Source organism: Halichoerus grypus, chromosome 2 (assembly GCF_964656455.1).
Source record: "Halichoerus grypus chromosome 2, mHalGry1.hap1.1, whole genome shotgun sequence".
Lineage (NCBI taxonomy): Eukaryota > Metazoa > Chordata > Mammalia > Carnivora > Phocidae > Halichoerus > Halichoerus grypus.
This window is the reverse complement of record NC_135713.1, coordinates 175,528,373-175,553,465: the sequence shown is the minus strand read 5'-3', so window position 1 is coordinate 175,553,465 and position 25,093 is coordinate 175,528,373. Positions and strand designations below refer to the sequence as shown.

The 25,093-nt window shown below is 34.9% G+C and overlaps 1 protein-coding gene across 2 annotated transcripts in view; it reads left to right on the top strand.

The window, feature by feature from the left end:
- MED13 (mediator complex subunit 13) overlaps positions 1 to 24,695 on the top strand; it is a 103,701-nt gene extending 79,006 nt beyond the window's left edge. Inside the window, exons 17-30 of one of the 2 annotated variants that reach the window (XM_036081781.2) lie at positions 175 to 336; positions 2,930 to 3,153; positions 4,871 to 5,060; positions 6,034 to 6,496; positions 7,711 to 7,930; positions 9,113 to 9,304; positions 9,502 to 9,725; positions 11,827 to 11,969; positions 12,464 to 12,622; positions 12,738 to 12,926; positions 14,883 to 15,031; positions 16,973 to 17,146; positions 19,807 to 19,907; positions 20,664 to 24,695. In XM_036081781.2, coding sequence (XP_035937674.1) covers positions 175 to 336; positions 2,930 to 3,153; positions 4,871 to 5,060; positions 6,034 to 6,496; positions 7,711 to 7,930; positions 9,113 to 9,304; positions 9,502 to 9,725; positions 11,827 to 11,969; positions 12,464 to 12,622; positions 12,738 to 12,926; positions 14,883 to 15,031; positions 16,973 to 17,146; positions 19,807 to 19,907; positions 20,664 to 20,796 — 2,723 coding nt within the window. In that variant the 3' untranslated portion in view covers positions 20,797 to 24,695. Of the gene's footprint in view, positions 1 to 174; positions 337 to 2,929; positions 3,154 to 4,870; positions 5,061 to 6,033; positions 6,497 to 7,710; positions 7,931 to 9,112; positions 9,305 to 9,501; positions 9,726 to 11,826; positions 11,970 to 12,463; positions 12,623 to 12,737; positions 12,927 to 14,525; positions 14,621 to 14,882; positions 15,032 to 16,972; positions 17,147 to 19,806; positions 19,908 to 20,663 lie in introns of those variants that run through there. The other variant, XR_004913938.2, reaches the window with a different exon arrangement.
- The last annotated feature ends 398 nt before the right edge of the window (positions 24,696 to 25,093 follow it).

Here is a 25,093-nt window from a genome sequence, read left to right as displayed (position 1 = left end):
TAGAAGAACCGTTTCTACAGATCATTTGAGATTGAACCTAATACAGTTCTCTGCACAAGCAGATGTTTAATCTTGATGATTGAAGTTGAACTTTCATGTATTGTTATGAAATTTTATTTCTTTGTGTTGGCAATAGCAATTCTTACTTTTTTTTTTTTTTTTTAATGGTTGTAGATGTGAGTATGCAGTGCTCACAGGATATACTTCGAATGCTCCTATCTCTTCAGCCAGTTCTTCAGGATGCTATTCAGAAAAAAAGAACAGTAAGGCCTTGGGGAGTTCAAGGTCCTCTCACTTGGCAACAATTTCATAAAATGGCTGGCCGAGGCTCTTATGGTAAGTAATTTATAGTAATGTGTACTGACTGATTTTATATCAGCCCTTTATTTTTGTGCCCAACTTGGAATAAGCACATTTGTCTTCCTTAAATATTTTTGTAGCATATGCTTGACTTAAGGCCAGGGTGGTCAATCTTAGCCTTCATTACTTTGAGCATTTCCAATATTTAATTTATTGGGTTCTCCAGCCCCTCTTCAGAATGAACAGCTTCCCTTAGATCTATTTTTACAGATTAGACTCACCAGTAAGATTTTATATGAAGAAAGAATCATATTGCAAAATTTTTTAAATAAATGAACACTGCTTTCCTTGTAAATTATCACTTTACAAAGTTGAATGAAGAATGGGGCAAAAAGAAGAGGCTACTACTAGTGATGAAAGACCCCAAGTTCTTCATTTAAAAAAAAAAAAAACAGAAATTTGCTGGTTGTAAGAGTAGCAAATGAATACTCTAAATATGGTACACAGTACAGGGATGCCCGGCTGGCTCAGTCGGTGGAACATGTGGCTCTTGATCTCAGGGTTGTGAGTTCGAGCTCCACATTGGGTGTAGAGATTACTTAAATATGAAATCTTTAAAATATATGTATGGGGCACCTGGGTGGCTCAGTTGGTTAAGCGACTGCCTTCGGCTCAGGTCATGATCCTGGAGTCCCTGGATCAAGTCCCGCATCAGGCTCCCTGCTCAGCAGGGAGTCTGCTGCTCCCTCTGACCCTAACCCCTCTCACGTGCTCCCTCTCATTCTCTGTCTCTCAAATAAATAAATAAAATCTTTAAAAAATAAAAATATATGTATGTATGGTACACAGTAGATTTATGGTCATCTATCAAGGCAAAGAACATTCAAAATACTTGAACTATCTGTTGAAGATTGTCTCTGAAAGGTGGGAGCTTTTAAAATATATTTGGGGGGTGCCTGGGTGGCTCAGCCAGTTAAGCATCCGCCTTCAGCTCAGGTCATGATTCCGGGGTCCTGGGATCGAGTCCTGTAATCGGGCTCCCTGCTTAGCAGGAGAGTCTGCTTCTCTCTTTCCCTCTGCTTCTCCCCCTTGCTTGTGCTCCCTCTCTCACTCTCCCTCTCTCTCAAATAAAATATTAAAAAATATATACATATATATATATATTTGGAATAATAGTTTTTAACATTGAAATCTTTGACTTTCATGCATGGTTTTAGACTGCATTATGTACAGAAGTAGTAGATATGCTCATAATTTTCCTTTTCCTTCTTTTATTAATGGCTAAATAATCATTAAAAACTTGACATTTCGTGAAAAATACAGGTTAATTACATTTTTACATTCTTTTAAAAACCAAAGAGAGTGTGTGTGTACACACACACACAGTTCTGCACCTTAATGACCAGGACATATAGAGCTGTCTTTCTTTAGTTTTAATGGGTTCATGTATTTCATGTTCTTTACATATGATAATATTTTACCAATCCACTGTTTATGGACATACATATTGTTTCTCTCATTGTCATCACAACTGTTTTTCTATAATGCACACATCTCCTCTGGCTTAAAGGATGTGTGTGTTGTTGTTGTTGTTGCCAAATTACTCTCTGAGTATCAATTTAAACTCCCACCAGCAAAATGCCTGTTTCCGCAAACCCTTGCTGATGGGTGAAAATGGTTGTTTTATTATAGCTTGAGAAATGGCATAGTACAGACTGTAAGAGTAGATTTCCTGGCCTCTAATCCCATGTCTACCACTTCTTGTGTGATTCCAGACACGTTGCTTAACTTCTTCATTCCTGCTTTCTCATCTCTAAAATGAGGTTAATATTAGTATCTGCCTTATATGGTTTTGTGAGGATTAAATGAGTTAATATGTGTATAGTATGTGTAAAGATCCTTGAACAGTACCTAGCACATAGTAAATGTTACAGTTTTTCACCAATAATTACTTTAAATTGCTTTCTCTTAATGAGATTGAGCAGCTTTTTATGTATAAGATATTTCCTTTTCTGTGAACTTTAGTTCATACACTTTACCCATTTTTCTGTTAGGTTGTTGATCATTTTCTTAGGGATTTATAAGTCCCCTTTATATGGTAAGGAATTTAACCTTTTGTCATCTGAATTACAAATCTTTTTTCCAATTTGTTGTTAATCATTTGGCTTTTTTATAATGTTTTTTATGCCAAATTTTAAAATTTATATAGTCAGATTGATTAGCTTTTAAATGGACAGGTTTTATGTTATGCTTAGAAAGGCTTTCCCCAGTCCAAATTTATAAAAAATAAAATAAAACTCCCCTCCCATGTTTTCTTTTGTACTTCTAAGTTTTTTCATTTGAATTAATTTTTTTAACAATTAAAACAATTAATTTTAATAATTAAATAACAATTAAACAATTAAATTAGTATAAGTCATGTTTCCTAAAGACCATTTAGCAAATTCCTAACTGTGGAAAAGTCTCAATCATTGATTGGCCTTTAGATATTTTTATCTTTAATCAAATATTTTTGCTAATGACTTCAGTAACTTTGACATTTAAATAAAAGGAAGACCTGTAACTGCTTTAAAATATTTAGTTTTTTTTTTTTTTAATATTTTCTTAAAATATGTTTTTTCCTATTTAGGAACTGATGAATCCCCAGAACCACTGCCAATCCCTACGTTTTTGTTGGGTTATGATTATGATTTTCTGGTGCTTTCTCCATTTGCGCTCCCTTATTGGGAGAGACTTATGCTGGAACCCTATGGATCTCAAAGAGATATAGCCTATGTTGTATTATGTCCAGAAAATGAAGCCTTGTTAAATGGAGCCAAAAGCTTTTTTAGAGACCTCACTGCGATATATGAGGTAGGTGTTTAAAAAGAGGTAGCATTCGGTGGCGGGGCGGGTAGCGGGGAAGTCAGCTTCTCCCTCTTCCTCTGCTCCTCTTCCTGACTCTTGCACGCGTGCGCGCTCTCTCACACTCTCTCTCTTAAATAAAGATCTTTAAAAAAATAAAAAGAGGTGGCATTTTAAAACTATAATTTGTATATTTATATATGAAATATACTGGGCAGTTCATTTGATTGGGACAGAGTAATAATGATGGGAAACTAGTTGTATAGTTCTCATGCTAGCCAGTTATGTTCTTTACAGCATTTGACCTGGACTGTTTGTTCGATGTGTGTGCCGTGGGTCACAGTGAAATCACTGTATTGGGGAAAAACCATTGAGGACATATATATGCCATTTAAGATCATCTTTTTTTTTAAATAAAGGGTTGCATTATTAAATAGCCAGGAAAAAAATTACATTTATAAAAATTCTAGTCCTGATTCTCTAGACCTCAGGTGCTGACACTAGGCCTCACTTTCATAAAGTAAAGTTGTGTTAGATTTCTCTATGATCTTATCATTTCTGAAATTCTTGACTGATCTTTTAAATTCTTAACTGATATTATAATTCTCATGTTGTATCCCTCACTGAGTGCAGTGATTACACATTTTAAGTGCTACAGGACATAAAGTCTTAACTTCATTATACTTTCCTTTCCCCATAAATGCTTAGAAATCCAGTCTTTAAAATTTAATTTCTTCTACAGTCTGAGTTGTTAGTTTGTGCTGACTTAGCTCCTTTTAAATGTTCCACTTAATTACAAGGTATCTGTCCTGTAGATTTGGGAAATAAATATTTAGTGTTACTTGGAACACTAGTTCTGCAAAATCTTTCCAGAAGAAAGTTCCATAATTAAACAGGTTTGGGGAAACATTATATATTATTTTACTTTTTAAGAGATTCACTATTCATATTAGATTATTAAAGCTTTTGAAAGTTGGGTTTTTGGGTTTTTTTTTTTTTTGTTTTTTTTTAAGCTTTTTAAAGTCTTAACAGTAAAGAAATCCTCTGTCTAGGGGTGCCTAGCTGGTTCATTTGGTGGAAGTGTGACTCTTGATCTCAGGGTTGTAAGGTCAAGCCCCACATTGGGTGTGGAGCCTACTTAAAAAAAAAGAAATCCTCTAGATTTTCTTAATTTAGTATTACATACTTATTTGATATTGGACTTCTTGTAACAAACATCAGTGGCCCACAGAATTGGAGGGAGAGCTGACAAATACATTGTATATTTATATACCAATTTTTATTTTTATTTGACTTGGATATATGTGCATTTTTATGCTCACTTATATCTGTATACTACAAGTTTTCATTATTCAAACCACATGATTCTTGTGCCATTATTATCTAGGTGTTTTATTTCATTGGAGTTTAATTTAAAAAAAAAACTTAATGGATTTCTAATGTAAAAAAGAAAAAGATGTACTACTTCACTTGATATTTTTATCCCAAATGTTAATTATAAATTGTAAAGCTTAATTTAAATAACTTAAATGCTTGGGGCACCTGGCTGGCTCAGTTGCCATGGAACTCTTGATCTCAGGGTTGTGAGTTTGAGTCCCATGTTGGGTGTAGAGATTACTTAGAAATACATCTTTTAAAAAACAAATAACTTAAATGTTTTATTTTATAGTGTGGACTCATACTATAATAAATTCACTAATTCTGCTTTCTGTATGTATATCTGTAGTCCTGTCGATTAGGTCAGCATAGACCTATTTCTCGACTGTTGACGGATGGGATCATGAGAGTTGGATCTACTGCATCAAAGAAACTATCAGAAAAGTTGGTAGCAGAATGGTTTTCTCAGGCAGCTGATGGTAACAATGAAGCATTTTCTAAACTCAAGCTTTATGCACAAGTCTGCAGATATGACCTAGGTATTAAATTTGTATTTATTTTATAAAACCAGTGGTTGCAAAGTATGGCCCAATGTATCTGCTGTTTTTGCAAATAAAATTTTATTGGAACCCAGCTCTGCTCATCTGTTTACATATTGTCTGTGGCTGCTTTTGTGCTACAAGATCCGAGCTGAATAGTTGAGACAGAGACTGTGTGTGTGACCCACAAAACCCAAAATATTTACTGTCTGACCCTTTACAGAAAAAGTTTGCTGATCCCTAAAATAGGGATCCTATCAGGTAAGAAGAAATTGTGGGTATAAACAATTTCCTTTGCTTCTGTAGGATCTGATGAATTTGTGTTTTTATTTACGCTTATTAACATTAAGATTCTTGATTTGTTAATGGTTTAGAGATAAAATAACTTGTAGTTACCTCTACAACACCAAGAAAACAGTTCTTTGTTGGAACTAAGAAAATGATACCTATTTAAGACTTGCTTTTAACACTCTTGAATTAACATTGGATTAAATATCAATGGACTTTAGACTTAATCCAAGGAAACACAGAACCAAAATATTGACCCTCATTAGGCATCTCTATAGTATGAACCCCATGATAACATTTTTTATTTTATATCTAAGTTAGCTCTCAGTTTAGTCAGTGTTTATTCAACTTGTGATTTAGGAACCCTTTGAATGGTTTGATGAAAATTTGCTAGATATTGTTTTCATTCAATTAATTATATCTAGTAAATATAATTTTGTTAACTTTCATGGGAACCATTTATTTTGTATGAAAATGCTGTTTACTTTTTCAGTTCCATTTAAAATTTGTTTCTTCAGTTTCTGGGCAAAAGAAAAAGCTTTATCTCCTACATTGTTAGCATGCAGCTAAGGGAGGGTAATTACCAAAAAGCATCAACTAGATTATTATTCACATAGTAGAATAAAAAAAGAACCAATCAGTGAAGTAAAGAATTAAATATCCTGCCTGTTTTTATTACCTTTAGGTCCTTATCTTGCTTCCCAGCCTTTGGACAGCTCTCTACTTTCCCAGCCAAATTTAGTTGCCCCTACAAGTCAATCTTTGATTACTCCACCTCAGATGACAAGTACTGGAAATGCTAATACTCCATCTGCCACCCTAGCATCTGCAGCAAGCAGCACTATGACAATGACTTCAGGTGTTACCATGTCTTCTTCAGTTGCCACAGCTAATTCAACTTTGACCACAACTTCAACTTCATCTTCATCATCCTCCAACTTGAATAGTGGAGTTTCATCAAATAAACTGCCCTCATTTCCACCCTTTGGCAGTATGAACAGTAGTGCCACAGGATCCATGTCTACACAAGCAAGTACAGTTCAGAACGGCCAGCTAGGAGGGCAACAGTCATCAGCTCTACAAACAGCAGGGATTTCTGGAGAATCATCTTCACTTCCCACTCAGCCTCATCCTGATGTGTCTGAAAGGTACCTTTACTATTCTTTGCAGAAATGTAAATATATTATGCTTCTTTCTGTCTAAGATAGTCCTTGTGAATGAACATGGAGAGTTTTTTGATCTCACCCTTGAAATTTTAGTTTTTGTAATGTTGATTATTTTATCTTTAAAATTATAATGCACACTCTTCATAAAGTCTTTAGCGTGGAATCCTAAAATCTCATCATGGGAATTAAGACCTTTAAAACCATTTAGTTCAACTATCCTGTGATGTTTGAATCTCTTCTGTGACATAACTGTTAAGTAGATTAGCCTTTGCAAATCACTACAATGATTTAGAAGTCACTACTGAACCAGTCTGTTCAGAGCTTATTAAGAGCCATACAGAGATTTGAATCTCAGCTCTGCCATTTACTGGCTATGTGACTTTAGGAAAGTTGTCTGACTTCTCTGAGCGTGTTATCTGTAAAATGGGAGCAGTAGGATATAATGTACATTAAGTGCTTTATACAATGCTTCCAAACACATGAGTTATTTATGACAACAATGATGATTGCAGTTCTCTATTCCTTTTATGATGAAGGTATTGAGTGAGCTTCCCTTTTGACTTACAGGTTAGGTTAACATGAGCTTAGTAATATCTTTCAGTTACCCAGATGCACTTTGCTCAAAGTTAAACTTATTTATGTGAGTAAAAGCAAACTATTAATTTACCCAGATTGATGCATTCATCTTGAACATCTAAATAGATTTGGAGTTTTAAAAAAATCATATCACCATCAAAGAATGATGCTTGTGCACTATGAAAGTTACAAAGTGTGAAATGAATATGTGAAGGCTATTAATGTAGTAGAACATTGACTAAGTCTGAAAACCTGGTTTCTTTCTGGTCTGGCTCTGCTTTGTCATCTTTAGCAGCTCAGTTAACTATCTTTGTCTCAGTTTTATCACTTAAGCATTAAGCTCTCTAGTGTTTTTGGATATTCTGTGGTTTTAAAAATTCTATTCCCTTTTTTAATGCAAGCCCTCTTAACATAAGGGTATTTGTATACCATGAAATTGTGTGCACAGTGTTTACTATTCTATTTGGAGAGAAAGAGATGTCCCTTAATTTTTAGAGAAGCTCTCCAACACCCCCCACCAGAAGAAGGGGAGAGGTTATTAAGAACCTGCTTTTTGATATTACCTCAAAAAGTATGGTACAACTTTTTTCCTAACTGTATATTTCTACCTTAAATTTTAGCACAATGGATCGGGATAAAGTGGGTATCCCCACAGATGGTGATTCACATGCAATCACTTATCCACCTGCAATTGTTGTTTATATAATTGATCCTTTTACCTATGAAAATAAAGATGAGAGCACTAATTCTTCTAATGTATGGACTTTGGGACTACTTCGATGCTTTCTGGAAATGGTCCAGACTCTTCCTCCTCATATTAAGAGTACTGTTTCTGTACAGGTAAGAATAATTTTTGCAAGTTAAACAGTTGATGTAGACAGAAATTAAAGCCAGGTTCTATTATATTTTACTTTAAGTGATATTATAATAGAATCCTTAGGGATTTTATAAAAGATAAACTTTACAATCATACCACAATAATACTGGAGAATAAAATGGTTGCATTTAAGTACATTAAATATTTCTCTTGTGTTATTTTTATAAACCAGTTTTTAAATTCATAAGCTAAAATAGAAGACCAGAGCATGGATCTATATAAACTAGAGTTCTAAATAAGATAGATTGCAAGTAAAAGTAGAAATTAATGATATTAGGGGTGCCAGGGTGGCTCAGTTGGTTAAGCTTCTGGCTTTTGATCTTACTAGCTCATGTCTTGATCTCAGGGTCATGAGTTCAAGCCCTACGTTGAGCTCCACACTGGGCATGGAGCCTACATTTTAAAGGGGTGGGCTGCTGGGTAGCTCAGTTGGTTAAGTGTCTTACTCTTGATTTTGGCTCAGGTTATGATCTCAGGGTCCTATGATCGAGCTCCTTGTCAGACTCCGTGCTCAGCGGGAAATCTGCTTGAGGATTCTCTCTCTCCCTCTCCCTCTGCCTCCCCCCCCCCCCACCTCGCACGCATACTCTCTTGCTCTCTCAAAATAAATAACTCTTTAAAAAAATAAAAAATTAATTTAATGATATTAACTTGTTTGCAGAGATTGAATTATTTCTTTATAGACTATAGTAGGACTAATCAGTGGCAGTATTGATTAACTGCTGTGTAGAAATTTTAAAAGGTTTTTACATAACCTGTTAGTAAAACTGATTATTAAACACCTGTATAATAAAATATAATTCTTTATTTTTTTTTTTTTTAAAGATTTTATTTATTTATTTGACAGAGAGCAACAGCAGGAGCACAAGCAGGGGGAGTGGGAGAGGGAGAAGCAGGCTTCCCGCCGATCAGAGAGCCTGATGCGGGACTCGATCCCAGGACCCTGGGATCATGACCTGAGCCAAAGGCAGACGCCCAACGACTGAGCCACCCAGGCGCCCCTAAAATATAATTCTTTAGAACATAGTTTTAATTAGGTTTTGTTTAAATTTTCTAGTAAATGTTTTTAGAGTTCTAGACCCATGGTTCTTTCTATTTTTAGTTTTGGAAGTTTAACCTTTGTAATATTTGCCTATAATTCTTAGATTGTTCCTTGTCAGTACCTGTTGCAACCTGTGAAACACGAAGATAGACAAATCTATACCCAGCATTTAAAATCCCTGGCTTTTTCGGCCTTTACCCAGTGTCGGAGACCACTTCCAACATCAACCAACGTGAAAACATTGACTGGCTTTGGTCCAGGCTTAGCCATGGAAACTGCTCTTAAAAGTCCTGATGTAAGTATGTTTTACATGACCAAAGTTATTGAATAACTGTACATTTTATGATTTTATACAAAACTAAGTGCAGTTCTTTGTTTAGTTCTCATTTTCTGATTATCTTATAATTGGGTATTGATAATATATCACATTTTCAATAAAAGATTTTTCTATAATTGGCTAGTACCATAGTACCTTTATTTTTTATTTTACAGAGACCAGAGTGTATTCGACTTTATACACCACCTTTTATTCTGGCTCCAGTGAAGGATAAACAGACAGAGCTAGGAGAAACATTTGGAGAAGCTGGACAGAAATATAATGTTCTTTTCGTGGGCTACTGTTTATCACATGATCAAAGATGGATTCTTGCATCTTGCACAGATCTATATGGAGAACTTTTAGAGACTTGTATCATTAACATCGATGTCCCAAATAGGTACCTCTGTTTCTTTAAGTGTATCATTATATCATCCATTTTAAAAAATTCTCTCTCTCACACACACACACACACACACACACACACACACACACACTTTCATTTTTAATGAATAGAAAACTGTTTGGAAGGTAATGTACATTAAGTTTTGGGATTGTGCGTGCTTTTCACTTTTTTGGGTAGTGAATATATTGTATAATTAGAAATAATTTTGAGTGATCTTTGTTACACAGACAAAAGAGATTAAAGTCCCTAAATTCTATGTAATAAAGCTTGAGGCAGTGATTTCAGCCTAAGAAATTTTAAAGAATGGAACGAGAGAGCCCTCTGCAATTAAAAAAGAGCATCCTATAGCATTTACTTCTCTCAGGTACCATCTAAAATATAGTCCCTAATTAACTGAGTTAACTTCCTTTACTAAAATTGTTGACTGAAAATTTTCCTTTTAAGTGTTGGAATGTCTTCTGAAAATAGTGGCCTTATTTTTAGAATTCTTCTTGGTAGTAATTAGATATCATGCTCAGTTATTTATCAAGGCTGTAACTAATAGATCACAACAGGTAAGCCTCATAGTAAGTTATAACCTAATAGACATTTCTAGTAATATGTTTCAAGGCTAGTGAACATGGCATAAGAAAACCTGAAAGGCAGGTCGATGAAGTAATGTTCAATTTTGAGGTTTGGTTGTATCCTTTATTTTTTTTATTATATAAAGATCAGTTTCTTTAAGTTCAGAAATTGATTATGTGCAGAAATGTTTAATGAATATTGGGTTATAGTGGTGCTGAAGAAGTGGAATATAGAAACATTAATTTTATATTATTGGTTATAAAGATTTATTGACCATTTTTTATAAACCTTAGAGAAATACTTCATACCTTATTTCCTTGACACAATTTTGATTTTTTAAAATGCTCATTAAGTGAGTTTTGGAAATAGTATGCTTATCTGTGAAGGATGAGAAAGAATAGAGAAAGAATAATACCACCTTTCCAATACAAAGATAGTATTGCCATTTTACTGAAAGTAGAAGTGAGATAATGGTAAAAAGGTCCAACTCCAGAGTCATGGTGACGTGGGTTCAAATCCCAGCTCTCCTACGTACTGGGTATATGATCTTGAGAAAATTGCTTTAGCTAGCTGAGCTTCCACTGGGAGAATACTGGGAGGATAAATAAATAAAATAATAAAATAAATAAATAAAATAAATAAAACTGGGAGAATAATTTTATCTCCCTCCTAGGGTTTGTTAGGCTGAAATGAGATATTACATGTAAATTGACTGGGCATAATGCTTGCTATGTATTAAGTACTCAGTAAATCATAGCTGCCATGGCTCAGCCACAGAGTGCTTATGTCATGTACTTGCCTAATAAAGGACATGCGTGCAGAAAACACAACAGTGTTGTTTGGTCTGAGAAGTGTAGTCTTTTGTTTAATATTCTTCAACTTAAAGTATAGAGCAAGGGTTGGCACGCCACAGCCCATGCGCCAAATCTGGCTACATGCATTTGTTTAAGTATTATCTATGGCTGCTTTCATGCTGTAGCAGCAGAGTTATTGTTGCAACAGAATCTTGATGGCCTGCAAAGCTTAATATATTGGCCCTTTAAAGAAAAAGTTTGCCAATCTCTGGTGTAGAACAGTGTTTCTGATGAATTTTGGTGGTTCATGGACAGTTTTTATTTTAAGAAGCTATTTTTTTTTTTTTAAGATTTTATTTATTTATCTGACAGAGAGACAGCGAGAGAGGGAACACAAGCAGGGGGAGTGGGAGAGGGAGAAGCAGGCTTCCCGCTGAGCAGGGAGCCCGATGTGGGGCTCGATCCCATGACGCTGGGATCATGACCTGAGCCGAAGGCAGATGCTTAATGACTGAGCCACCCAGGCGCCCCTTAAGAACCTATTTTAATGTGTGTTATGAAAAACATAAAGTAGCATGCTAAACACTATGATCTTATGTATATTCTTGCTTATGACTTACATAAAAAGTGTCAGGCATTAAAATTGAGGGACTAGTTTTTCACAAATTTGAGCTCTTTTAAAACGTTCTCATATGATTTTTAGAAATACTTAATTGTCTCTTCATTCTGTGCAACAGGGCTCGTCGGAAAAAAGGATCTGCTAGAAGGTTTGGTCTACAGAAACTTTGGGAGTGGTGCTTAGGACTTGTACAAATGAGTTCATTACCGTGGAGAGTTGTAATTGGCCGCTTAGGAAGGATTGGTCATGGAGAATTGAAAGGTAAAATTGTGCTTTGATTGTTAAGTACTTCAACTTCTGTTTTATGTTAATTAATACACTGTTAGGCCACATCTGGGTATATGTTCTGAATAAAATGCAGAGGTTATAAAAACTAGTTTTTTGTTTTCAAGAGGAATCACATATGTCTAGGTCACAGATGGCCTAATTCCAATTTTAAAAGGACATTTTATATTTTGACTATACCACCAGTGTTATTACTACTATTCTTATTTATTGTCTTCTATATTTTCCTCTTTCTGCTTATTATTCAGCTCATCCCCTGTTTAGCAAATACTAATTGATGGTGACATACATTAAAGTTAGGTAGATAAAGGATGTTGAGTAACATCAGCAATATTTTTGGCTTGATGATGACTCCTATTGGAGGAATTCACTAGTTTTAAAACCATTATGTTTTAACTTTGGTTCTAGAGGGCGTTAACAATGCTGTTACTTTGGATTTTTTTTTCTTTTTTTACTCTTGATATCCACAGATTGGAGCAGTTTGCTGAGTCGTCGAAACTTGCAGTCTCTAAGTAAAAGGCTCAAAGACATGTGTAGAATGTGTGGTATATCTGCTGCAGACTCTCCCAGCATTCTCAGTGCTTGCTTGGTAGCAATGGAACCCCAAGGCTCTTTTGTTATTATGCCAGGTTAGCTATCTTTAGTTTATATCAGATTTAATTTTTCATGTGCTTGTGTTTCTAGTATTATGTAAAATTGATTCTTCTTTTATTGAAAGAAAAAATAAATTCTCTTTATTTCCAGATTCTGTGTCAACTGGTTCTGTGTTTGGAAGAAGCACCACTCTAAATATGCAGACATCTCAGATGCTAAATACCCCACAGGATACATCATGTACTCATATACTTGTGTTCCCTACTTCAGCTTCTGTGCAAGTAGCTTCAGCTACTTACACTACTGAAAATTTGGACTTAGCCTTTAATCCCAACAATGGTAGGTGAATTGTTCTTTAAAGGTTCGCAAATATAAAATAAGTCTTGGATGATTGTGGCTGATTTTAGGCTGAAGAATGCCTCCCCAAACCTATCCTTGTCCGGTAAATGTTTCCGAAACCTATCAGTGTTAACCTTATATGACCAAAAAAGACTTTGCATATGTGATTAAGTTAAAGATCTTGAGATGGAGAGGTTATCCTGGGTTATGCAGGTGGGCACTAAATGCAATCACGTGTATCCTTATAAGAGGGAAGCAAAGGGAGATTTGATCATGCCCAAAAGAGGAGAAGGTCATGTGATGGAAATGGAGGGAAGGAAAGTCACAGAGAAATAATCCTGTGCTGCTGACTTTGAAGATGGAGGAAGGGGCCATGAGCCAAGGAACGCAAGGAATGTAGTTCTAGATGCTGGAAAAGAGAAGAAAATGGATTTTCCCTGGAGCCTCCAGAAAGAGCATAGGCCTCCTGGTTCCTGATTTTGACCTAATGACCAGTACTTTGATTTCAGCCCAGTAAAACTGATTTTGGACTTTTGGACCCCAGAACTGTAAGAGAATGAAGGCATGTTGTTTTGAGTCAACAAGTTTGTGGTAATTGGTTAAAAATGCAATAGGATACTAATACAACCATTCTTCTACCTTATTGGTATTGGAACTAGTGCTGTGAATTATCTCATAAATATTTACTTATTTTAAAAGGCAACATTGATCATGAAATGCACAGGTTTTTGCCTGTGCTGCTCGCTACCTGTACATAGACCATAGACTTTGCAGCACATTTTATATTCCTTTCTAAGTTGATTTGCCAAAATAATTTACATAAACTGCCATAGTAGGGAATAACTCTTGTAGATAAACTTACAGATTACATTTTAGTAGAAGAGAAAATAAATGATATTCCATTATTGCTCTGAGGTACCTTAGAAAATGGCACATCTCTAAAGTCACAAGTAAGGGGCGCCTGGGTGCCTCAGTCGTTTGAGCATCCCACTCTTGATTTCGGCTCAGGTCATGATCTCAGGGTCCTGGGATCAAGCCCCGTGTCAGGCTCTTTGCTCAGCATGGAGTCTGCTTGAGTTTCTATCCCTCTGCCGCTCCCCACCCCCAAATAAATAAATCTTAAAAAAAAAAAAAAAGAAGAAAAAATCACAAGTAAGGAGTATTTATTATTTTCTTCTTTCAGTGCGTTATACAATAACTTGAATGTATTTTATATACTAATAAAGAATTAGAGTATTGTGCGTAGTCCATTTCAAATACATTTTCATTTCCAGCATACTGTTTGTTTTGTATTAGTTTTCTGTTGCTGCTGTAGCAAATTGACACATGCTTAGTAGCTTTAAACAACACATGTTTATTATCTTACAGTTCTGGAGATCAAAAATTTAAAATCAGTCTTAACTGGGCTGAAGTCAGTGTGTCTGCAGGGTTGGTTCTTTCTGGAAGCTCTAAAGGAGAATCTGTTCCTTTGCCTTTGCCAGCCTCTAGAGCTCACCTGCACCTCTTGCTCATGGCCCCTTCTTCCATTTTCAGCAGCAGCAGTGTAGCATCATCACATCTCCATCACTGACTCTAACCCTACTGCCTCCCTCTTATTAGGACCCCTGTGATTACATTGGACCCACCTGGATAATCCAGAATAATCTCCCCATCTCAAGATCCTTAGCTTGATCACATCTGCAAAGTTCTTTATGGTAACATATTCACACATTCCTGGGATTAGGATGTGGACATCTTGGGGGAGGGCATTATTCACACTACCACATGCTTGTTTATAATGTATAATTGTTTATATGGCTCCTAAAACAATACTTGGCACATGGTAGACATTCAATAGATGTTAATTAAATTAACCCATTTTGGTTAAAATTCATTAATTTATTTTAACCCTCCCCTAAAAATGACCGCGGGATGTGAATAATGGAGGATTTATTTATTTTACTTTCTTCTGTGTAGATGGAGCAGATGGAATGGGTATCTTTGATTTATTAGACACAGGAGATGATCTTGACCCTGATATCATTAATATTCTTCCTGCATCTCCAACGGGGTCTCCTGTACATTCTCCAGGATCTCATTACCCCCATGGAGGTGATGCTGGCAAGGTAACCGTGTTATAAAAGCTTAATCTAAATGTCATTCATTAACTTATTAATGGACTGATATATGAAATAAAACATTATTTTTTCCTGGGAAATTAACAAGAAGTGAGATTAATAGTACATTCTTGCACTCTGTCTTACAGATGTTACTACTTTGAATTGTGAATTATAAAGAGAATCTCTAAGGGTCTGCTGTCCCTGACTTCATGTTTTTCTAGACTACTTGGCTTTAGTCCTTCTTTTGTAGTTTTCCTGCCTCTTTACCATTGCTTCTAATCAGGTATAGGATCAGATTATCTGAGAATTAGTATATGCCCTAAGAGATGCCATTCAATCAGGGCTTCTCTCTGTCTTAATTTTTAGCATTTGGGAAGCAGCCTGTCTTGTCCTTCTATTTGAACTCAAAACTAATTGGGCTTCATTTGAATAACATCTTTATTTGAGTGAAATTATATATAGTCGTTATTTGATTGTTATAGTATGCATATGTTTAGAATCTGCCCTTTTAAAATAAGGATCTTGGGGCGCCTGGGTAGCTCAGTCGGTTAAGCGTCTGCCTTCGGCTCAGGTCATGATCCCAGGGATCCCAGGGTCCTGGGATCGAGCCCCACATCGGGCTCCCTGCTCCGTAGGAAGCCTGCTTCTCCCTCTCCCACTCCCCCTGCTTGTGGGTTCCCTCTCTCGCTGTGTCTCTCTCTGTCAAATAAATAAAATCTTTTTAAAAAATAAAAAAATAAAATAAGGATCTTTCGGGACGCCTGGGTGGCTCAGTTAAGCGCCTGCCTTTGGCTCAGGTCGTGATCCCAGAGTCCTGAGATCGAGTCATGCATCCGTCTCCTTGTTCAGCAGGGAGCCTGCTTCTCCCTCTTCCTGCTGCTCTCCCTGCTTCTGCACGCTCGCTCTCTCTCTGACAAGTAAATAGATAAAATCTTAAGAATAAAATAAGGATCTTTCTCCAGTTTTACCTTACATCTTTCCTTTTTTTTTAAACTGGAAAGAAGTGAGATTATTAGGGTGCCTGGCTGGCTCAGTTAGTAAAGTATGCAACTCTTGATTTCGGGGTTTTAAGTTCGAGCCCCACGTTGGGTGTAGAGATTACATAAAAATAAAAACCTTGAAAAAGTGAGATTATTGAAAAAATATATATGTATATAGAAAAGCACCAGTAATCTCACCACTTTAATAAAATCATTTTTACTTTTAGCAGATTACCTTTCTTTCACATGTATTTATATTGCAGCTTTCAATACATATAAATAAGTATAATCACCTTTTAACATCGTTGTTGTCCTGTAATTTGTTATATCATTCCCAGAATTTTAGACATTTAAGTATTTTATTTTTTTCTGTTATAGACAATGTTGTAATGAATATTTCCATGCATATCATTTTTCTTCTTTTTATCTATTTCCTTAACATAAATACCAAGAAATACATGGACTAATCTGAAGGATATGAGCATCACTTAATAGTTGTCCCTTCCTATTGCCATAATGCTTTCCAAAAAACTAATAACTGCATTTTATAGTGTTAGATGAACAAAGCTAAATTTAATTTACCTTTTGGATTGAGATGTGGTGGTCAGGAATTAGTTGAGGGAGTATTAGGAAGTAAGTTAGAGATTTCATTGAACATTTTGTATTTTTCAATTGGCTGGAAAGGTTTATACACACATTCATTGAACATGGGCTCGGCATAATAATACAAACTTGTTAAACAGTTGGTATATTAAATTCCTCATATAACTCTTAAAACTCATTCTTTTAATATTGTTACTAATTATGATCTTCTTACTAAGTACATAGCAATTGATTTTTTTCAATATTCTTTAGTATTTTTTTAAATTGGTGTCATAAGATAGACTGATTGCCATAAACCATTCTGTATATCTAGTGCCAAGGTATATCAAATGAACTAACACACTTTTAATTTTCTCTATTTAAGGGTCAGGGTACTGATCGACTACTTTCAACAGAATCTCATGATGAAGTAACTAATATTCTTCAGCAACCATTGGCCCTTGGTTACTTTGTATCAACTGCCAAAGCGGGTCCGTTACCTGACTGGTTCTGGTCAGCATGTCCTCAAGCACAATATCAGTGTCCCCTTTTTCTTAAGGTATTTCCATTTCTGTGCCAGTTCCTAAATAATGCTAATTGATGGCTTAATTCCTAAGAAATACAAGTGTCTAAGGTCTTATTAAATGCATTATGAAATATGATAAGATCACAAGGAAGTTATCTAATTATGAAATAGCTCTACTTTTTAAAAATTGAAACTAAGTTTGAACTTTTAATTAATCTTAAGTCATATTTCTGGGACCCTTGGTCTTATTATTTGCAGCTGCACATATGGAAGTTTAAATCTGGGTGAACCTTATATTACTTTTAATCTAACCTTTTCATTTTCTAGGTGAGCATATTAAAGTTCAGAAAAACTCATTTGTCCAAAGTCATAAATTGGTAGTAGACCCAGGACTACAGTCGGGATCCTTTCATGATTATACTGTTATTCTTTGAATTACATCATACTGCTATTATGCCATAATATTTTGGGGATTAAAGGATTCATAATTTTGTAAGAATATTTGATATTTAGGTCCATTTACTACGTCCTTAAAAATTTTTTTCTAGCTTTGTGTAAGTTGCTGTGTTAGACTATTAAGTGGTTTTCAAGTGCTAAGATTCTCAGACGCATAGTGACTTATTTATCCAAACAAGTTCATTAGCAATTGACATAACGAGGTTGAGATACATTATAAAATGGTACAATGAGATGTGAAAGCCCTATCCAGAGTTTGTTACTGCTGTTGCTTACTGCTATTACAAAATAGGAAATTCAGATCTGATTCACTTATTCTTACATACATGCACCAGAAGTTGACTATTTTATTCCAGAAGTCATGCTAACCTCACTACTTGCCAATTGTTTTTTACATGTAGGATAAAAGTTGGATACTATGCTTTAGTTTTTGGGGGTTATAGTTTAGTGGGTACCTGAACCAATAGGCTTGTCCCCTCTTAAGCCTGTTGCTATTAAATCTTGATACTCTTGGCCCACATACCATTGAGTCAGTGACATTTGAGACTAAGCATTGAACTTCATAAGCACATTCATAAAGAATACAACAACTGTTGATCTGAATTGACTATTGATGCAATAATATATTTAGGGAGTGTCAGTCAAGGTAATGAAGTTTTATCATATGACTTTTCTTCCCCTTCCAATATATGTACAGTGGTCTATACAGATCTCATTACAAGAACATATTCCCAGTGTGTTTCTGCAAAATAGTAGTCGTTGGTGTTTCTTCAAAACAAAGGGTTCTTTGGTCCTTTGGGAAATGTTGCACATGCTTTCTGCCCGCCCCCCTTTTGTTGTTATAATACATGTATGCACATTAAAGTTTCTGGAAAAACAGCAGTAAATATCACTGTATACCTACTATTTCCCAAACTTACTTTAATACACCAGAAAGCGATTGTGTAACACCAATGAATAGTTCATGACCTTAGTGTTTCACGGAACATTTTTTTAGGAAACACCACTTTACAAAAAGTCCAAGGGACTATCCAGATTCTTTTCTACTCAATATTTATTTGCAGAGAGGATAGTGTAAAGTGGGCATTCACCCTCAGATACAGTGTAACAAGATTAGGACTTCTGGTCTGAATTACCAGGTAAGGCATAATTTACCATAATTTTGTTCACCTTTTGTTTTCATACATTCCATTTTATTTCCTATACCATAGGCAATAAAACCACCTGATGTGTTTCTCTTTACTTGGAAAAATAATAGATTGTTACCTAGATGATTAAAAAATCTTTTTATCATAGAAATTAAATGGTAATTTCTGGTACTGACTATATTCATCTGATTTGTAGTGATATGCCATATGAGACTTTTGCTTATAACTTACAAATCAAGAGTTTATGGGCAGTTAAAAAAAATACATATCTTTGGTTATATTCTTAAATATATAACACAAGAGTTTATATATATATATATATATATATTACAGTTGTAGAGAAGAGATGACCTAAATATAAAATAGTACCTTTTACAGTATACAGAATGAGATCTAAGAGTTTCTCCATCTCTCATAGTTTTTTTTTTTTTTAACACTTTACATACATTGACTCAATAAACAAAAAATGATTCACTTTAATTGAAATTCCTTTCTTCCACTCTTCATTGTCATACCGAAATGGGTGTGACAGTTGTCACCAAGCCTCCATTATGAAATTGCATGGGCAAAGAAGGCACTATGCACTGTACTAGAGTGCTCACAATTCCACCATAGGTAACTTTGTTTAAAATTTATAGCTTTGTAAGCAGTATATTTGCATATGCTTACTCCTCTTAACATTTTTCAGTGCTAGACCTATGTGTATGTGCATAAAGTTCTATGTAACCTGTAGACAGACTTCAGGTTTATCAGTTTAGTGCTTCTTTAAACATTTACGCATCTAGGCGTGTGACACTCAGAAAATAGATGACTTTAAATGACTTTTAAAATAACTTTTAAATAACTTTTTTAAGGATTATTATGTGGTCTCAAAAGCATAGAGCTGACGAAAATAAAGTAAGATTGAATATAAGTTATGCACTTAAAAATTCTGTAATAAATTGGTTAAACAAGGAGAACAAGCATCTTTATAGTGGTGCCCATTCATTACATAGGTCTAAAATGTATTTCATCAAGGACGAGACCTTGGGAAAATAAGGTAAAACCAACAACTTTTCCATTTGGCTGACTGATTTCCTGTTTTTTTAGGCCTCTTTGCACCTCCACGTGCCTTCAGTGCAATCTGACGAGCTGCTTCACAGTAAACACTCCCACCCACTTGACTCAAATCAGACTTCAGATGTCCTCAGGTATAAGTCTTTTTTCCATTAAAGGTTCTCCATTACATCTTTGAAAGAATATAATGTTGATTCTTACATATTTCTCTCATATTTGGCAATAATTAACAGTTGTGTACCCTTGGATCTCTAGATGAAGTACATCATTCAGAATGAGTGCTTTTCTTTCTAGCATGTGTAATCTACTTTTGAGAGTTCTTTTTATGAAAATTAGTTAATCTTTAATCTCCCCAAGGACTCTTTATTCCATACCTTCCACCATTTTTTAAAGTAGCTTTGAGGGGCGCCTGGGTGGCTCAGTCGGTTAAGCGTCTGCCTTCGGCTCGTCATGATCCCAGGGTCCTGGGATCAAGCCCCGCATCGGGCTCCTTGCTCAGCAGGAGTCTGCTTCTCCCTCTCCCTCTGGGGCGCCCCTTCCTTGTGCACTCTCTCTCTGTCAAATGAATAAGTAAAGTCTTCAAAAAAATAAAAAGGGGCGCCTCGGTGGCTCAGTCGTTAAGTGTCTGCCTTCGGCTCAGGTCATGATCCCAGGGTCCTGGGATCCAGCCCTGCATCGGGCTCCCTGCTCTGCGGGGAGCCTGCTTCTCCCTCTCCCACTCCCCCTGCTTGTGTTCCCTCTCTCGCTGTGTCTCTCTCTATCAAATAAATAAATAAAATCTTTAAAAACTAAAAAAAAAATAAAAAAGTAGCTTTGAATCTTAGATGCTATAATTGGGAACTGTTTCCAAAATCTACAGTGAAAGTAAATACATGACTTACACTTTTCAGGTTTGTTTTGGAACAGTACAATGCACTCTCCTGGCTAACCTGTGACCCTGCAATCCAGGACAGACGCTCATGTCTCCCAATTCATTTTGTGGTGCTGAATCAGTTATATAACTTTATCATGAATATGCTGTGATCTTCATTCGATGGAACTGTGCAAGAAAAGAACAAGGAAAAAAGATATTTCGCTGCAAGATTAAGTTACAGTTATCTTCTCAGTGAAAGTCATCTGTGATGGGGTCTAATTCTTATTACTTCAACAAATATTGTTTTGACTTGGGGGGGCTATAACCCTGCTATTTTTCATTGACTATACTGAACTCTTTAGGATGATGACTGATCATACAAAACGTATTATAACAGTTTCGTAGCAAAATTAACCTTTTTTTTCCAGTCACAGTATTTGTGAAAAGTAATGAGCCATAGTACCCAGTCATATTAAATGAATATTAAAAGCATGGAGAGGAAACATGAGGAACAATGAATTTCAACATATGGCTTCAGAACATCAAGATGTTCTTGTATTGGATTATAGTATCTAGTATTCAAAAATGCCTGCATCTCTTATTTATTGTAAGTTTTTAAATGTATAAATTGTCTTATATTTCTTAACCTCTTTTATAAAAATTTTCCTAGAAGGTTTATACTGCCTTCTTGCTTTAAAGCAATTGGTCTAAAATATATGTAATCGTCTTAATTAAAAAGTTGCAGTAGGGTTGCTTTTAGAGTATTATTTTTTTGTAAGGGGGTGGGTGGGACAGTAAATTTGTATTGTCTCGATGTACAGTTTAATGGGGATAGAGGGGGAATAATGTCCATACCATTGTGTGTGGAGGATTTACAGCTAAGCTGTAGTTGCAGAGTACATGTACAGTAATGAAGTTCACTGTGTTTATAAATTGAAAAGGTACTGGGTCTTACAGCATTTTATATATCACACCTTTACAGAATAACATGATGGCAATATACAAGTGATATTGTTGGGTGGTTTAACTTAGAATAAAATGAGAATTCTTCAGTTATATTTTGTACTATGGTTTAGGGCTATGACTAATATTTCAGGCCATTTCCAGTGAAAGAAACTTAGTTTTACAAGAAAAACATTTGCTACTGAATGCTTAAACTAATTTTGGTGTTTAATGTTACATGCTTAAATGTTTTTGTTTTTGGGTTTTTTTTTTCAGTTTTGACAGTGGCACATCTAGGCATGGGGATATTATTAATTATGAAAATTATCTTCAGGATCTGCTATAAGGTTGAAATTTAGCCCAGCTCTAGGCATTTTACAAATTATTTTAAGAACAGTCACTCTGATTGTTTGACTTTTTTTGTTTTTTAAATTAAAGATTGGGAATGTGTGTGAGAGTATGCATATGTATGGGTGTGTGTGTGCAATCAAACTGTGGTGTAAATAGATTCTCAGTGAATTCTGGTATTCAGACTCTATTCCACTAGTTAAAAAACCATTTTCTAAACTTAACCTGTTTCCTTTTGCCTTTTTTATTTATTTAATTTTCTTGGTTTGGAGATGGCAGTCCCAAACACCAGAGTCTGTACTTTTCTATTACACAGCTCAGATTAAGGCAGGGCATATGCCAAGGAGGTTCTCACCTCCCTAAAGAAGGGACTTGAATTTTAGGGACTTTAATTCACCCCTTCCTTCAATACAGCTTTCCCCCTTCTTGTTTGCACATGCCAAGAGAAATGCTTTTATGCAGACTTTACCCCCTTAAAAGGTTGTTTCTACAGTGCTGCTCACAGGAGAGTCCAAGTTAGCCTCCTACCTGTGTTGCTGACTTGAATTCACAGTCACCAAGTCTACCTATCTTTCTTGGAAGCAGTCTAGCAAAATTCGGAGTTTGTACATTCACTAATTCTCCACAAAGACAAAATCAATTGTATTTACAAAACTGTAATTCGGTATGTTTTGTTTTGTTTTTACTGAAACTTGTTTTGTAAATACTATATGCTTAGCTTAAATATCACTTTCTTATAAACAATATAACTTCTTCAAATTGTGTATATTAAAACATTAGCAAGTCTTGTTTTTTCTATGAAGAACACAACTGGTGACAAAGGTTTTCAATCACTTCTTCAAAATTACAATGCAATTCCAGTGGTCAGCATTTTTGAAATTAAAATTTAAAGATCTAATCTCTGCATTCATTTTTAAATTATGCTAGCACACTACAGATTATGTTGGCATGTTTTGTTCTGTACTTAAAAAAAAAAAACTTGTCTGAGATTTGAGGGAAAAGATGCTTATTTGGAATTTCTATAAAAAGTATCCTTTTTAAAATATACTTAGCTCAGTAGTGACTTTTAAAAATAAAAACTGTATTCTCAGTTGTTTACTATCACTAGCTTATAGTAACCACACCTCAGTTTTGAAAATAGATTTTTAAAAAATTACTCCGACAGTTTCTTTTATATGGAGCCATAAGGAAGGAACGCAGTATACAATTCCTTTTTATCTGGAATCAGGGAGTAGTTCCCAAATATACAGGATTTACTGATAAGATTTTTTTTCTTCCCTTCATATATAAATTCACACTTAAATAGAAAATTGCTAAATAGCCATTAGAAAAGGTCAGGAGACTTACTTCAGAAAAAAAAAAATTAAGCCTTTTGTGCAGGATGATGGATCTGACTTACTAATGTAATGTCACAGACAAGTATGGGTAGTATTTTTTTGTTTGTTTAAATGGTAAGCAAAATAATATATTCTTTATACCAGTTGATCACCAACACCTTGACTTCTTTGTTACAGTGCTAATGTCTGTTTTTTGTGCAGTTATCCATTACCAAGCAGGGTGGAAGTTCAGTATTTTGGCATTTAAAAAGATTAGTTATATAATGTCTGCTTCCAACCAGTGAGAAACATCTAGCCATACTTTCTTATGCAAGCCATTCAGTTATCAGGACTGTGAATTAACACTGTATGAATAAATTTCTGTACACCTTATTGTTTGGCCAGAAGGCCACCAAGTGTACTTATATGTAATCCTTAAATTTTAAAGTAGGTGTAATTTTTAAATCTTTCTAAACTTTTCTTAAACCACTAAAATTAAGCTCTTACTACTTAGTCAACTATCCTCAGCTGTATTCGTACTCAATTGTCAGTATGGCACAGATTACTGTATTAAAATATTCTCCTTCCGTCTTCGTATTTACCTTCTGAGGTAATTTTTTAACTTAATGTGTTACTACAAAGATTTGCAGATCTTTAATCAAGCACTATGTTAATACTGTAATATCAAAATACTATGTTGCATTATTTAAAATGTTCAAATTGAATACATTAAAAGGAAGTTTTTAAATGCTGTCGCATCATATAATTTGCTCTTCATCCACTATGGCATCACATATCAGTCTGTTAATACATTTAATGTTGCATGAGTAATGTTTTGGTCTGGGTTTCCTCTTAAGATTTTAGTTTGTCTAAATTAAGGAAAAATGTTTTTGACATACATTTTTTTTTTTTTTGGCCCCGCTGTCCCCCTCCCCCACTCCCCCAATCCCCGAATCAGCTGGAAATCTTAACCTATTGGTTTTTCTTGGTGTTTTAATGGGCCCAGAACTGTGGTTTAAATTTTCATATGTGTTTTCTCTTTTGTGGAGTATTAATTAAAAAACTGGATTTGGGACCTAAAATACTCCTCAGGTCGATGTATTCATGAAGTTTTAAAATAGCTTTAGTTTTCAAAGTAAACTGGATTTGTGGACCTTAAAGTTACTGAGTTTAAACTACAAATTGTAACGTCATTACTGGACATGTCAGCATCAGCTCTCTCAAAATAGCTTGGTCACTTTATGAAGGGGCGTTTTAAAGTTGTTGTTTAGCAGTGACATTTAATATGGTCCAATTGCTTTTTTTTTTTTAATGTGACAAAAAAAGAATAAGGAACAAACACTATTGCTGCCGAATGCCATAACACTGAGTTGTACAAATTGTGATTGAGGAAATGAAAAGGTTTATACTTTTTAAAAAAAAAAAAAAACTTCAAATGGAATAAATTATTCATGAAGCCTTCATTGTGGTGTCTCATTCTGTTAAAAATATTTCCATCTTAAACTTAATGTAAAAATTAGTATTTTTTTCATCATAAGTGGAAGGGGGGGATAACCTAAAAATTAATTGATGGACTTTTAATTTCTCCATCTGTGGTATTTTATTTAAAAAAAGATTTTAACTAAATGATTAATATACAGGAAAATTGTATATGTATGTACATATTCCTTTTAGGCTGATCAGTTTGGTATCCGTTTTCTAGTCTAAAGCTACTTTCAAATATTTAAAGCTTAGTTCAGTCCTATTTTTTTTGATCACACAAATGTTTTTGAAACATAATAAAGGGGTTCAGATATGAACAATCCATTAAAAATATTTTGTATAAGCAGCCATTTTAAATATTTTTGTACAAACTTAAGCT